Source organism: Protopterus annectens, chromosome 5.part1 (assembly GCF_019279795.1).
Source record: "Protopterus annectens isolate FY-2018-M chromosome 5.part1, PAN1.0, whole genome shotgun sequence".
NCBI classification, from domain to species: domain Eukaryota; kingdom Metazoa; phylum Chordata; order Ceratodontiformes; family Protopteridae; genus Protopterus; species Protopterus annectens.
Genome location: NC_056736.1, coordinates 708593504 through 708609163, shown reverse-complemented (window position 1 = coordinate 708609163; position 15660 = coordinate 708593504). Strand labels below are relative to the sequence as shown.

The 15660-nt window shown below is 40.6% G+C and overlaps 1 protein-coding gene across 1 annotated transcript in view; it reads right to left on the bottom strand.

Annotated features, from left to right (window-relative positions):
- FREM2 (FRAS1 related extracellular matrix 2) overlaps window positions 1–15660 on the bottom strand; it is a 1424491-nt gene that overhangs the window by 94301 nt on the left and 1314530 nt on the right. Inside the window, exons 18-19 of the mRNA XM_044073334.1 lie at window positions 3721–3825; window positions 2954–3081 (exon numbers count right to left, since the gene is read on the bottom strand). Of these exons, the coding sequence (XP_043929269.1) occupies window positions 2954–3081; window positions 3721–3825 (233 nt within the window). The remainder of the gene's footprint in view (window positions 1–2953; window positions 3082–3720; window positions 3826–15660) is intronic.

Genomic DNA, 15660 nt, shown 5'->3' with positions numbered 1-15660 from the left:
ATTCACAGTGAATCCCCTGATTTGTTCCATGTGAGTTGATCGAATGAGCCGTGATTATTCACAGTAGATCCCTTTCTTGTCCTGCTCTCTAACACACCAGCTTGACCGTCTAGACCTCTTTGTGCCCCACCGACCCGTTCAATCCCTCTTCTCACTTTGCATAACAAAGACTGTTGTTCTTTTAACACTAATCTGAACCAGAAAGTAGAGTTGTGTGGGCGTACCCATCATAACAGAACATGTTGCAATAGTGGAATCATTGTAGCAGGAGTCATTATAGACAGAGAATAAGCCAAAGGTAAATGTCAATCCTGTGGCCAGATCTTATCAAGTCACATGCACCTGTTGGTTGTGTGGCTGTATTCTCCCAGCATGGCCAGCAGAGGGCAGACAACATATAGGAGACAATGTACCATTTTACGCATTTTATCATCTTGTTCACAGGACAGGAAAATTGCTACAGAACTAAAAATTGTTCTTGTGAATGCCTGAAGAAGCCTTAGAAGAGTCTAAAATATTGATAGTAAAACTACTCTTAAGCTAATGCACACTCTCCTTCTATTCTGCCACCAACTGGTGATGAAGAAAAATAATACTAAAATATTCACTGGTGTGCAAAGTTTGCAAATACATAAAGAACCTGTTATGTTACACACGGTAAATAACTAACTAAATCCAATAAACTGAAACAAACTGGGCACATACTGCCTTTTCAACTCAGAACTCCAGCAACGCAGTGCGAAAAAAGCCAACACTGGATAATGAATTAATAAACTTTAATAAATAAAATAAATAAAACAACACACAGTTCCGTTTTTAGTGCTTTCGTGTCATACGGCAGACTTCATCAGAAATATTAATTCATTATCCATTGTTGGCTTTTTCACACTGCATTACTTGGGTTCTGAAATAACTAAATCCAGGCAAAGTAACAAGATAATGCATGATAGTAACCCGTTCTGCAACAATGATCCTACCTACAGCTACTGTTTTGCTGAGTATTTGCACACAGCTGTACTATGTTCATTATAAAAAGCATTGCAATAGACATCACTACATGACTGGAAGGGTAGCAAACCATCTAATCACAGTTCCTTATTTCTCTTCAAGAATGCAGAGTAGCAGGATTAAGGAACAAGTGCCGGAAAAAGGAAAAAAAATGAAAAACAAAGAAGGGTGGAAGGGTAAATATAGAGTAGATGTTTACATGTACAGACTTTCAATGGGAACTCCAAATATTAAAATGAGAATGCAGTACTGAATCATGAGAGTATACAGGGCAGGGTATCTCAGGCTGCAGAAGAAGTGCAAGTTATGTTATAGCAGATTGTTCAAAGTAGGAACAGGCGGACTCATCTTCCTCTTCTTCTTTTACTTCAGACAGTGTAGCAATTCTTTCCCTGAACTTGTTCCATGTGGGAATACTACAGATGTTATGAGGAGTCCCACATGTTACGCCCTAATATTGAGAATGTCTGGCCAGTAAAAGAAAAGGAGGTAGAAGCTGTGGGCGGAGCAGAATCATGACTGACTTAGTTTAGAAGCTGATATGGAGTGCTGTTTTCAGCCAATCAGTGGCTTAGTGGGTGAGTGGTGTCACTGTATAAGGTTTTGTGGGTAGCATAGAAGGAGCTCAGTGCATTATTTTACTGAAAGCCAATTAAGGACACTGAAGTGTGACTCACTGGTGTTCAGTTTGAGCACAAAGGAGGAAGATAAAACATCAATTTTTTTTAGACAGGACTTGCAGGTCCTGGAGATTGTTCTTGGAGGCATAGACAAGCGTAGGTAAACCATATTCTAATTGTGATTATAAAATAATTTTGCCTATGACAGACCTGTCTTCTGGAGGATGTAATAATGAAAATAAGACTATTTATGCTTTGCTGGCACCCACCCTCCTGCTTCCAATGGGGAGAAGCAGGTCAAGCCCTGAATACATTTGGGGGTGCCCTTCCAGTTGGCAGTTGTGAAAGAAGCCAAGGTGTCACTGTTTTAAATATAAAGGAAGCTGACTCCATTGAATACACTGCTTCATCTGGGTAATGAATCTATCTTTTTATCATGTTTTGTGTAGATGTTGATTGGAAGTTTAAGTCACTAGATCTGGTGTTTTCAGAGATGTTGGTTTTATGGAGATTTTGGAACATGAAGAGAGCAGAAGATAAAACACAGATCACAACATAAGAGCACAAAGGGGACAGAGTGTAAGGATTGGGCTTTTTGTCTTGGTTTCCCAGGGTTTTAAGCCAATAATCTTTTGATCGGGAACTGTTTAGGTGCTTCAAGCTGGGCTATGTGTCTGGACTAGTACATAACAAAGGGTACAAAGTCCTCAACAAGTGGTCTAATGACAGACGTGTATAGAAGGGTGCTAGCATCTTTCAACCTGGATAAAATGCCTTTGGTTATCAGTTGTGTTAAATAGAAGGATTTTCTGACTAATGATGATACACGGTGGTTGAAAGAGACAGAGCTGTCAATCAAGGTGCTAAAATGTCTGATTGTTGTGTTAGCCTCAATGGACAGGGGTGCTGGCTATGTGACAAGTTGGGGGAAGAAGAATTTTCATCAAAAGCAACAATTCTACAAATAAACCTGAAAATTGTAAAAGGAGATGAAACTTTGGTATATTTTAAATCAGTTTTAGCACTCATCTGTTATAATATGTAGCCTTAATAAATTATTTAAGGAGTTATTTCCCAGTACATATAATGCAGTTTCAAGCTCCATGCAACTGAACATTAAATAGTAATAAAGTAAGATATGACACAGATGAATTAACAAATTTGCTGCAAAAGGCATCACTAAATGAGTCAACAATTGCTTTGTCTAAATGCATTTCCATGCCAAAAAATAAAACAGCAATGCCTATTAAAGATGTCTTTAGGAAACTCTTGCTCCAGCTCTTTAAGTTTAATTCATTTTGCAAATTTATTTTTACAAAACGTACCGCAAAATCTGAAACAAAGCTCCACTGCTGCATTGGCTGGTTGTAGGTTGTCTCACTCCTCACCAGAGTAAGGGAAAATGTTAGGCCAGGATGGGCTGCACACATTATCATGGAACTCAGAAGTGATGCTGCAATGAGAAACATGAGTTAAACCATCTAAGCATATGTGCCACAGTAGTTACATTATTGCAATTACACAGTGGGAAAGGATAGAGGTGTTTAAGCTGTTTGCTTTAATGTATGACTTTTAGGTGTATCGGAATGTTCTTCTGGGGCAGGATGTTGCTATAGCCATTAGTGATGCTGTCTCACAGTACTTGGCCCCCCTGTTTCATGTCTGATTGGGGTACCTCCAGTGGGGAGTTGTCATATTCTCCCTATGCTCCTATTGTCTTTATTGGGGTCTCAAGCTTCCTTCCCATTCTAAAGACATGCTGGCAGGTGGACCATTGATGTTAAACTGGTGCTAGGAGTGCATCTGAGAGGGGATTTGTGAGCACAGGTGTGTGTACCCCATGAAGGACTGGCAACCCATCTGGGCCTGGTTTCTGAATAGTACCTACTGCTTGGACTGATAAAATGGGTATACAAATTGCTGGATGATGGATGGATGGATGGATGGATGGATGGGTGGACAAACGGATGGATGGATAAATTAAAAATATGCATGGTAGCTTGTGCACTTTATGTACCTCTCGACTTCAGACAGCAGTTATTTGAAATAAATAATACAAAAACTAATTTGCATAAAGGTAATATACACTTACTGGGATGTGTCATGACAAACAAGCCACGAAATCTTGCCTCTGTCCTGAAATTGACAACCAAACGCCCTTCTTCATTTATTCGCATGCTGGTTGGATAGAGTGCCCCTATAAATTATAGCCAAAGCAGAATTTAGTGTACAGCAGAGAAGAGCGTAAACATCATTTGAAGAATCAACTTTCACCAAAATAATCCATTTAGCTAGAAAAACTCCCTTAGATGGCCGTGCCATTATTTACCTAACGTGTAATAGTGTCTAATCAGGAAACTATATGTCAGTGAGATTCTCAGTCAAGTTCTTCATCTGGGTAGCTGGCACTACACTGATCTACATTCCTTTTACCTCCAAAACCTATTACCTTTTAGAATATCATATTACTTCAAGTCACAGAGGAAGGGTGCCCATTAGCTATATGTCATTTAAGTGATGATAAATGCAAATCTTTAAGATGGAAAATGCAGTACAATTATGGGTGCTGTCTAGTAGGAGTAAAGATATACCCTTTCCCTTTCACAAACATGAAGTAATGCCTGTCTCCCTGCCTGTAAAGTTTACATTACCTGACATATCCACCACAGTGGCAATCAAGTACTGCCTTAAAAGAAAACACCATCCTTCAATGCATTTAACTTTAACCCAGAATGATTTTCTTCCATTAATACCAAAAGTAACTTAGTGTTCAAAACATCTTCAGCATATCTTGCAACTTCATTTCCAGTTCTTCCTGTAACAAATAACAAAGGTCTAAATGCCTGCTGTCCTATTTAAATCGTATGTGGTCTAGAAAGAAACGTGTCTTGGCCTGTACCACATAATTTAGCAAATCACTTTCTGCAGTTTTCACTGTTAGCCACACTCAGTTTTACATCCTGAGACTGTATCTTGTTGAGGTCAGTAAAGAGCTATAAAGCACAGATAACACAAAGTGAAATGCTTTTTGAAAGAGCTACTTAGAGACATATGCAAGGATTAGTTACAATGCAACCAATAGCGTTGTAACCTCACAGCAAGAGGTTCTCCCATTCGATTCTCGGCGTGGCTTGGGAGTGCCTTCTGTGTGGAGTCTGAATGTCCTCCCCGCGGTTGGGTAGCGCTCGAAAGACATGCGTGCGTAACTGGGCATGCCTTCGTTGAAGTTTGGGCATCAAGCTGGCACCTCGGCATTTTGTAAAAGTCTACTGCCAATCATTAGCGGACCGGAGTTTCGCTGTGACGACCCCTTACAGGGAAAAAGCCAAAAGACAAACAACAACAACAGTTACAATGCAACCAACACAAGCACACTTGTGTACATTCTTATTTTTGTCAGTGAAGTGTAGAAAATGGAACAGAAGAAAATTAAGAATGAGGTAACTACTACAAGTAGTTTTTCATCTCCTTAACTGGCTCATCAAAATGGCAATTGTTGATCACAGATGAATGAGCGGAGCTGTTAGACTTTAATGGGAATGCTAGCATTTAAGCATAAGTGTGGGAAAGAGTCTAGAGACTTGCATATCAACTATAGATTTAAATAATGCAGTTTACTTATTTTGTGTGCAACATTTAAATATAATAAGAAATGTTTTTAGCAGCTTACAGTTTAGAAATACGGGCAATCCTGTAAAAACTAAAAATCATTATGGTTTCATGAGAGAGTCTAAGAATCCAAAGACTCACAGCATTGTCATTGAAGCTAAATGGAAAAAGTAATATAAAAAACATTTCATATACCATTGCCTAGGCTGTGTCACACAATGTAGGTACAAGGGAGGCACAATGTAGACTGCGAGATGAGGGTGAACAGACTGAAACACACACTCACTTTGGTATAGCAGCCCCTACCACAACCACGTTGTGATATAACTAATTAAAATAAAACAACAAATATGGGCCCAGGTATTCAGTACATAGTGTGCATTACATCCAGTATGCCACTAAGGACTACCATGATTCATGGACAAGAATCACAGCAGACATTCTAATTTTGCTGCACAAAATCACCTATTACACCAATGTGTACTAGGTGCTCTTTTGCTCAGGACAGAAGACAGAGCTACTCAGTTCAGACACGTAAGGTTTATAGGTTAGTACTAGGCTAACTGCCCTTGTGGGCCATTTTAATCCTAGCCAATTACCCCCATGTGAGAATCAAACCCTGCACCTTCTGTTTGTAAGGTGAACACCTTAACCATTATGCCAACCTCCCAACCCCTATCCCGGTACTTCATTCCTTACCAAGTAGCTACATGTCCCTTGACATGCAGCCTTGCACTACTGCAGTATGATCCACCATCATGCTTGATTGTAATTCATAAAGAAATCACACTCAGCAGGTATGAAGGCAAACCAGGGTTCATTACCATATTAAGGTAACTAAGGGATCTGGTGCTGACAAGCCTCCACTGAAAGAGTTCACCAACATCTCATTATTGGATGGGGAGCAGAAAATGGTTGTTTGTGATAGCAGGTGTACCTGCATCATAGGGGACTCAGCTGGTAATACAGATTTTCCTGTAATGCAATGGAAGTATTAGGGGGCTTTCAACTTTGACAGCACTAATATATTACTCAGTGCTGTCTGCAAGCAGAAAAGATGGATCACTCTGTCTGCAAATGGTACACCATCCACTAGTACACAGCTAGACCCTTTCAGTTAATTTGGACCAGTGTATACAACAGTGATATACCACTTATGAACTGTGTACAAACTGGGGATGGGTTAATTAGCATGGAAATTGGTGCTTGGTGTACTGTCATTGTACAATGCAATAGGACCAGACACAAGGTCTTAGCACGTTGTGCAGTGGCTTATGAAAATATCCATTTTATGGCATACAAATTCTTTGCTGCAGGGCACACCACTCTTTTTTAAACAAGAAACAAGTTTAATAAATTATCACATATGACACAGGCAATCTTACATTTCTATAAATGAAAACACACCGTACTGATGCAATTCCAGCTGCAAACATTATACATTACAAACCATGCTGATATAAATGCAGTTACAAACATTATACCCTGAGATTCAATAAACTCTGTGCAGGCTTTGCACAAAGCCTACATGGAGTTTACATATGTGTGTGACGCTGCGTGGCAAGAAGAAGCATGCACCACCATGCAATGCATATTCATGTCACATGCCACATCTAAGTGAGGTTTCGTGGCTGGCAACAGTGTTACCAGCCAGGAAACTGCACACATGAACACATATAACAATCCTGTGTTTTGCACAGAATTCCAAAATGATCACTAGGGTTTCACAGATAGCTCTCAATCTCTTAGTTCAACACATCTGCACAAAGGTCAACATAATGCAGGGACAATGACTCAAAAGTAGAGACATGTCTGACATAGATGCTGTGACACTGCCAGCCCAGGTATCTGGAACTTTGTAAATAATCATATGTCATCTGTGAATATTAACGAGTCATATGCTTGCCTTACAAATGTAAGAGAACACTATATTATGTGTATATTAAACTACTGGTGCAGAAGTGTGTGTTGAACTGTATGTTTTGTACTGAGCTTCAAGAATGTAACCACAGTGTATCCTATTGGAAAAGAACAGAAATGTATATAAACTATATACATGTGCAAATGTATATTTAATAGTAGAACATGGAACATACAGAGTTAACTTGCAAAACTTCAAGAAAATATGTTGAAATTGTTTACAATTATGTTATCTCAGTTTCAGTACTCTCAATCAGCCACTCAGTGAACATTTAGCGTTCATATCACATTTGGTTTATTTTTTTGTTAGCGTAGTTAGTCAGGGAGAGCAGGCAAGCGTGTCAGCAGAGGAGTATGGCAAGCTGACAAGGAGCCAGTTGGTTATATGCCAGGCTAAAGGACTGGTGCATGACAAACTGACTAATGCAGACATGATTGCAGCTTTAGTCACAGTTGTATCACAGAATAGCAACCAGGAGGATAATCAGATTGGCCGTGGAGATGCACATCTCTCAGAAAATGGACAGCTCAACCTTTCCACAGGGGACTTAAAATTCCATCTTGAGTTAAAGAGACTTGAGTTGCAGGCCAAGCATTTGGAAACAGAAGCAGCAGAGAGAGTGAGACATCTGGAGGCTGAGGAGAATGAGAGGCAGAGGCAACATGAAAAGGAGATGCTGACCCTTCGCCAGAGTCATGGAGGTAATGGGGAAGGGAGTAACCGAACCCCAGAAGCAACAAAGGTCAGTAAATTTCGTCCGTAATTTACAGAGGGGGATACTTTTGCTAGTTTCATTCATATGTTTGAGAGGGAATGTAAACAGTATAATGTTGACCAAGGGCTCTGGGTATGGTTCCTGACCCCCTTACTCCATGGTAATGCTGTAACTGTAACTTCTGAACTGTCTGATACTGATTGTTTAAAGGCAAATGAAAGTGTCTGTGAATATGTTGTTGAACTAAGCACTTATTTTCATAGGTGGGTGAGCAGATGTCAGGTCACCACTTCTGAAGGGCTGGCAGACGTTTTGATGAGGGAACAAGCCCTTGGCACTTTGCCTGAGGACATGAGAATCTGGTTAGCTGATAGACAATGCAATACCGTAGATGAGTTGGGAAAGAAGTGAGACCTATACCTAGCAACCAGGGCATCACTGCACAGGAAAGGGACACCCCGTGCTGCTTATGGGTCTAACGGAACCCATGGTGGCCAGCCCAGACTGCCCCAACAGAGTCCGCCAGTAGCAGGGGAAGCCAGTAGTCCAGGTACATGTCCAGGACCAAGTGTGAAATGTTTTAAATGCAACTGGTGGGTCCATGTAGCATATAGATGTCCATGGAGGCAAGGTGGGGAACAAAAGGTGGGAGAGCCAGTAACTGTGAATGACAAAATGCCAGCAGTAAGTTGTCTCGAGACAACAAGGGTACCAAACTATCACAAGAGGTTATATCCTATCTTAGTGAATGGGAAAGAGGCCATGACTAAGACAGACACAGCGTCTGACCTAACCATTGTAAATCCTGCAATGGTTATGGAGGAGCACTACTTGCCTGGGCAGTCTACTCCAGTCAGGGCTTTAGGAGGGACCCCTTCACCTTGACTGGGAGGGTGGAAAAGGAAGACAACAAGTACGTGTGTTTGAGGATATACCTGCGGATGCCCTGATAGGGAATGATTTTGATAGTGCAGTAACCTGTGCTTGTGCAGTTACATGCAGTCAGGCCTGGAGACAAGCATGTGGGTCTGGTAGCCTGGAGTCTGTTGTGGCATAAGTCCTAAACCTCAGGACAAGGCTTAGGGAACTCATGGGCTTGGTCCAGGAGAACCTGGCAGAAGCCCAACAGCATTAAAGGGTCTGGTATGACAGGAATGCGAGAGTATGCTGTAGGGCAGCAGGTAATGGTTCTCATTCCTGTCAGATACAACAAGCTGAAAGCAGCCTGGGAGGGACTCTACAAAGTGGTAAGGGAGGTCAGTGATGTTAACTACATGGTAGAACTGCAAGGCAGGAGGCAGGGACACAAATTGTACCGTGTTAACATGATGAAACCTTACCATGATAGGGAGGCCCTTGTGGTAATCATTTGCAGTGGATTGCAGGAGGAGGCTGAGAGGGATTTAGTGACTGATCTCCTCAGTGAGGCTCAGACTGACACTTCAGTGGAAGGGGGTAGTAAGGTACCAGCAGCTATCCCCTACCCAGGTTCGAGAAATCCAAGCAGTGTTACAAGAGTTTAGGGGCATGTTCACAGGAAAACCAGGATGCACCCACCTGGTGCAGCACTATGCGGATACAAGACCCCAAAGGCCTATTAAGCAGGCCCCTTATAGGGTGCCTGAGAGAGTCAAACAGACTGTGAGGGAGGAGATATACGAAATGCTGGAATTAGGGGTAATTCAGGAATCCAGCAGTCCCTGGGCCTCCCAGTGGTGCTGGTACCAAAGAAGGATGGCAGCAACAGGTTCTGTATGGACTAAAGGAAAACTAAATAATTAAAAAAACACAAAAGCCAGAAGAAGTAGCTGGATTGAACCCACTCCAAGTATTGCACAGTTGCAAATCACGACACAGTTGTAGAATGCAAGATCCACTTTATTAACTTCAGACCATAAAAACCCACATTAAAAATCACCAAGGATGAGCGCTTTCATCTAGAAAAGTCTGGACTTCATCAGATGGTTTAACATACATAGATACTTCCTTTTTATACAGGTTCAACAGGAAGTGTCACCCGGTGTTAGACTAAGATAACTGAGTCATTAAAAGCACAATATTTGCAGTCCCAAACTGAAAAACAGACAAAAAATGCAAGCTAAAAATGCTTCACAGAACACACCACCCTATAAAAACTTGTTCCAAAAGGACAGTATATAATAAATATATATATGTAAAAACAATATATATATATATATATATATATATATATATATATATATATATATATATATATATATATATATAGATATAGATACCTGTGCAATTAAATACTAAAAACTAAATGTAATTAAAATATTAAAAGAAATAAATATCAATCTCAATTTAACATCTTTATACAATAAATAAATTGAAAATGTATAGACAAGCCAGTTTTAAAATGAATATTTTTAATATGACTATTTATTGTTGATGGGGAGATATATTTTTACTATTCTAATGCCTTTAGTGTCAAAATAGGGCTAATGGAAATATGTGCGTTCAGGCCTGGCCAGTTCCCAGCGTTCAAACGTAATTGCCAGCATAGTTCTCTTTTTTCAAGTAGTAGTGACCATGCACCACCTCTCACACCAATACTGATACTGTCTATAATAAAAAATTGAAACTTATGGTCACTGTTCTCTATTACACGCTTGCTGAGAGTATGTCTTTTTTTATTCTTTATGTAATATAGATGTTGGTATATGCCGTTTTTTAACTTGCTATCAGTCTTGCTATATAATACATAAAGAACTTGAAAAAAGAGAACTATACTGGCAATTATGTTGGATGTTGGGAACTGGTCAGGCCTGAACAAATATATTTCCATTAGCCCTGTTTTGAAACTAAAGGCATTACAAAGGTAAAAATATATCTCCCCATCAACAATAAATAGTAATATTAAAAATATTAATTTTAAAACTGGCTTATTTATACATTTTTAATTTATTTATTGTATAAAGAAGTTAAATTGTGATTGATATTTATTTCTTTTAACATTTTAATTACATTTAGTTTTTAGTATTTAATTGCACAAATATCTATTTTATATATATATATATATATATATATATATATATATATATATATATATATATATATATTGTTTTTACACACATATATATACACATATATATATATATATATTGTTTTTACACACATATATATACATATATATATATATATATATATATATATATATATATATATATATATATATATATTTATTATATACTGTCCTTTAGGAACAAGTTTTTATAGGGTGGTGTGTTCTATGAAGCATTTTTAGCTTGCATTTTTATCTGTTTTCCAGTTTGGGACTGCAAATATTGCGCTTTTAATGACTCAATTATCTTAATTAGTCTAACTGGCACTTTCTGTTGAACTTGTATAAAAAGGAAATATCTATGTATGTTAAACCATCTGATGAAGTCTAGACTTTTCTAGACAAAACTGCTAATCCTTGGTGATTTTTAGTGCGGATTTTGATGGTCTGAAATTAATAAAGTGGCTCTTGCATTCTATAACTGTGTCGTGATTTGCAACTGTGCAATACTTGGAGTGGGTTCAATCCAGCTACTTCTTCTGGCTTTTGTGGTTTTTTTGCTTCAGTCTGTACTTTGTGACTTAAATTAAATAGTCACACAGAGTCAGATGCTTACCCCATGCCTAGGACAGATGACGCCCCAGAGCAGCTGGGTGGGGCTAAGTATCTTACCACCACTGATCTTACCAAAGGTTACTGGCAGGTGCCACTGACTCCTAGTGCTAGAGAGAGGTCAACCTTTGTGACTCCTTTTGGTTTGTATGAGTTCACAAAGATGCCCTTAGGGATGAAAAATGCCCCAGTGACTTTCCAAAGGCTGGTAGATTGTATCCTAGCAGGAGCAGAGATTTTGCCATTGCTTATCTAGATGATATTGCCATCTACAGTCATTCCTGGCAAGAGCACCTTCAGCATGTCAGGGAGGTGCAGGACAGACTACAGAGGGCAGGATTAACCATCAAGCACAGCAAATGTCAGTTTGGTATGGCAGAGGTGTTCTACCTGGGACTTACAGTGGGGAGTGGTAAGATCAGGTTAGAACCTGCCAAGGTGGAAGCCATTCAGGCATGACCTGCCCCTGTTACTAAAAAAGAAGGTGAGGGCATTCTTATGGACAGCAGGGTACTACAGAAAGTTTGTCTCCAGTTATAGTACCATAGCTGCTCCCCTCACAGACCTGACAAGAAAAAGCAGGCCATATAAGATAGTTTGGACCCCAGCATGTTAGCAGGCATTTCAGAAGCTTAAAGGAGCTTTGGCAGGACCCCCTGTGTTAGCTAGTCCAGATTACAGCAAATAATTTGTTGTGCAAGTGGATGCTTCAAACCATAGGTTCATAGGTTCATACTAGGCTACCTGCCCTAGGGCATTTACAAGCCTAGCCAGAGTGTGTTTGGCTTTCGCCACCCATTTTAAATGAATTTTGCTATGCCCTTTTTCGAGGTTAGTATACTGTACCTCTGTCTAACAGTGACACAGAAGTGATACCCGGAGTAAATCTACGATCTCCCATCCACTCATCAAGATTCCTCTTGAAGACAGTCAATGAGGGACTCTGCCTAACCTGGACTGGGATTTTATTCCAGACTGAAGGGAGCCTCTGGGTTATGAATCTGTCCGTCCAGCATGTCCTATTTATTTCAGTGCTGAGGTTCAAGTCTCTCGAATGTGTAGCTCGATGGGATTTGGATTTTCTGAGGTGCAGCATGTCCATTAATTCTGGGTTGGATATGGCTTTATACGTCAGGAACAGATCGCCTCTGAGCAGGCGGTATGCCATTGAGTAGAGCTGGAGTTTTTTAACCGGGCAGCATATGACATCTGTTTGAGCCCTTTGATCCTCTTGGTGAGGTACTTTTGGGGTCTTTCCAGTTGCTGCAGGTGTCTGGTAAGGTACATCCCAAAAGGGGCATTGTACTCAATTATGGGCCTGATGAGGGATGAGTAAAGAGGCACGATGACCTCCCCTGATCTAGATGTGAATCCCTTCATAATTAGGTGGGCTATATAAAATGTTTTTCTAACCACTTTGGCCACGTGGTTGTCGAATGAGAGATTGCTGTTAACTTGGGTCCCCAGGTCCCTAATTACTTCTTCCGTACTTAATGGATTACCATCTATGTGGTAATTTGTGGGCACTTTGTTTTGCGAAGGGATGACTATACACTTTTTGGCATTTAGCTTGAGGCCATGGCTCTGGCACCAGTTATCTGTTTCTATGAGGCCCTTTTGTAGGATGCTTGTGTCGGCTGGAGAGTCGATTATGGCACCCAGTTTGCAGTCATCTGTGAACTTGGTCAGCCTCAGTCCTTCCGTGTTGGCCTGTACTTCCGAGAAATATATACCGAACAAGAGAGGTCCCAGGACTGAGCCTTGTGGGATGCCACTTGTAACTGGTTTGGAGTCTGACATGGCTCCAGCAATTCTAACCATGTGGTTTCTGTCCTTGAGCCAGTTTGCAACCCATCTAATGACATAGGGGTTTATATTTAAGCTGGTGAGCTTATCTATAATGCCCAAGTGGGGTATTGTATCGAAGGCTTTTGTGAGGTCCAGGTAGGCTGTGTGGACCACCTTTCCCTCGTCAATGGCCTTGGTGACTGTTTCAAAGAAATCGACCAGGTTTAAGAGGCAGGATCTGCCCTTAACAAAGCCGAACTGGGTAGGATCCAGTGTCTGTAGGTCCCCAATATCTTTATTTATGAGGTCCATGATGATCCTTTCCATAGCTTTGCAGACCAAGCTAGTCAGGCTTATATAGTTAGTTAGATAGTTTCCAGGATCTGTTGAGGCACCACCTTTGTGGAGCGGGACCACTGTTGTTGTACGCCACTGTTTGGGTACATATCCTGTAGTAAGGCTGAGATTGAACAGTAGTTTTATGTTTGGGTTTAGTTCTTCTTGGAGTTCATGCAGGATGCAGCCCGGGACACCGTCTGGTCCCATTGATGCTGTGTTTTTTGCTTTGGAGAGGGCGGCTCTTACCTGAGCATCTGAGATGTCAGCACTCTGCTGGGATAGATATTTGCCCTTTGGTGGGGAGGGGAGAAGTTTCGCTGAACCTGTCAGCTAGGATGTTGGCAATGTCTGTGGGTTCGTATTTTTGTCATTTTGGACTAATTCTGAGCATATCTGGGAATTTCCACCCAGGTTCCTAACATAACTAAAGAAAGCCTTGTGATTATCTTTAGTGTCCTGTGCAATTTTTCTCTCGAAGCTGGCCTTAGACGATTTTATGAGTGCCCATAGTTTTTTGCTAATACTGATCAGAGATCAGTGGGGTGGGGTCAGTACTTAGCCAGGTTTCCTCAGAGGGAGAAGAGAACCCAGTGATTTATCTCGGTCATAGGCTCCAACCCAAGGAGAAATGCTATGCAGCTGTAGAAAAGGAATACCTATACATAGCGTGGGCACTGCAGAAACTTCAGCCTTATCTGTATGGAAGGAAATTCACGGTAGTTACAGACCACAATCCCTTAACATGGTTACATCGAGCCAGCCAGCAAAATGACAAGTTAGTAAGGTGGAGCCTAGGGTTGCAAGCATATATGACAGTACAGCAGCACAGTGGGGTTAGCAATGCTAATGCAAAAGGGCTCTCAAGACAGGGAATGGGGTAAGGTATTAACTATGTGTTTTCCATAGTTGCTGCAGGTGTCTGGTGAGGTACAGACAGAAGGGAGCATTGTACTCAATTAGTGGTCTGATAAGAGTAGAGTACAGCAGAGCTATGACCTAACTGGTCTTGGATGTGATGGCCTTATTTATGAGGTATGCAACTTAGAATATGGGTCTCACCAATATGGACACATAATTATTGCAACACTGTGCTTGAGCTTAGAGGGGAGCTATGTATATCAAATGTAGAAGGGGTACATCATTGTTAAAGGAGACAATGAGCCATTCTGAATGCCCATAACTTGCTTCATTTTAATGGACAATTTCAGGCCAATAAAGCCATACCTATGGACATCAGCTAGGTGTAACAGCCCAATGTTTCTAATGCTTAGTCAAACAATCTGCTTGAACTGTACTGATAAGGTCATAACAAGGCCGAAATATGCATATCCACAGCTAGTGGTGTTTGACTTTATTGGCCTGACATTGTCCATTAAAATGACGAAACAAGTCATGGGCATTCAGACTCGCCAATTAGCTGAAACACCTGATGTTCATAAGGATCATTTGCATATATTCCATGTGCCTCTGATACAAGAGGTTTGGGAGGTCACTCAGTGGAAGTTCTAGCTTTGCTGGAGTTTTCATTTTGTTTTTACTGATTGGTTTATCAGTGACCTTCTCACTCATTGTTTTAGTTTGTTGTTTGGGATATTTTTGCAGTGACCCTAATGATAATAGACATCAGCTGGATGTAACAGCCCTGTGCTTCTAATTCTTATTCAAACACTCTGCTTGTGCTGTACTGATGAGGTCATAACAAGGCCAAAATATGCATATCCACAGCTAGTGGGGTTTGGCTTTATTGGCCTGAATTGTCCATTAAAACAACAAAACAAGTCATGGGCATTCAGAATCGCCAATTAGCTGAAACATCTGATGTTCATAAGGATCATTTACATATATCCCATGTACCTCTGATGCAAGAGGTTTGGGAGGTCACTCAGTGGAAGTTCTAGCTTTGCTGGAGTTTTCATTTTTTTTCACTTATAAGATAACAAAATACCAGTAGGACAGCCACGGCAATAAAAAGTCTCTTTTAATACTAACATAAACCATAAAATAGGACAAGCGCTTTCACATA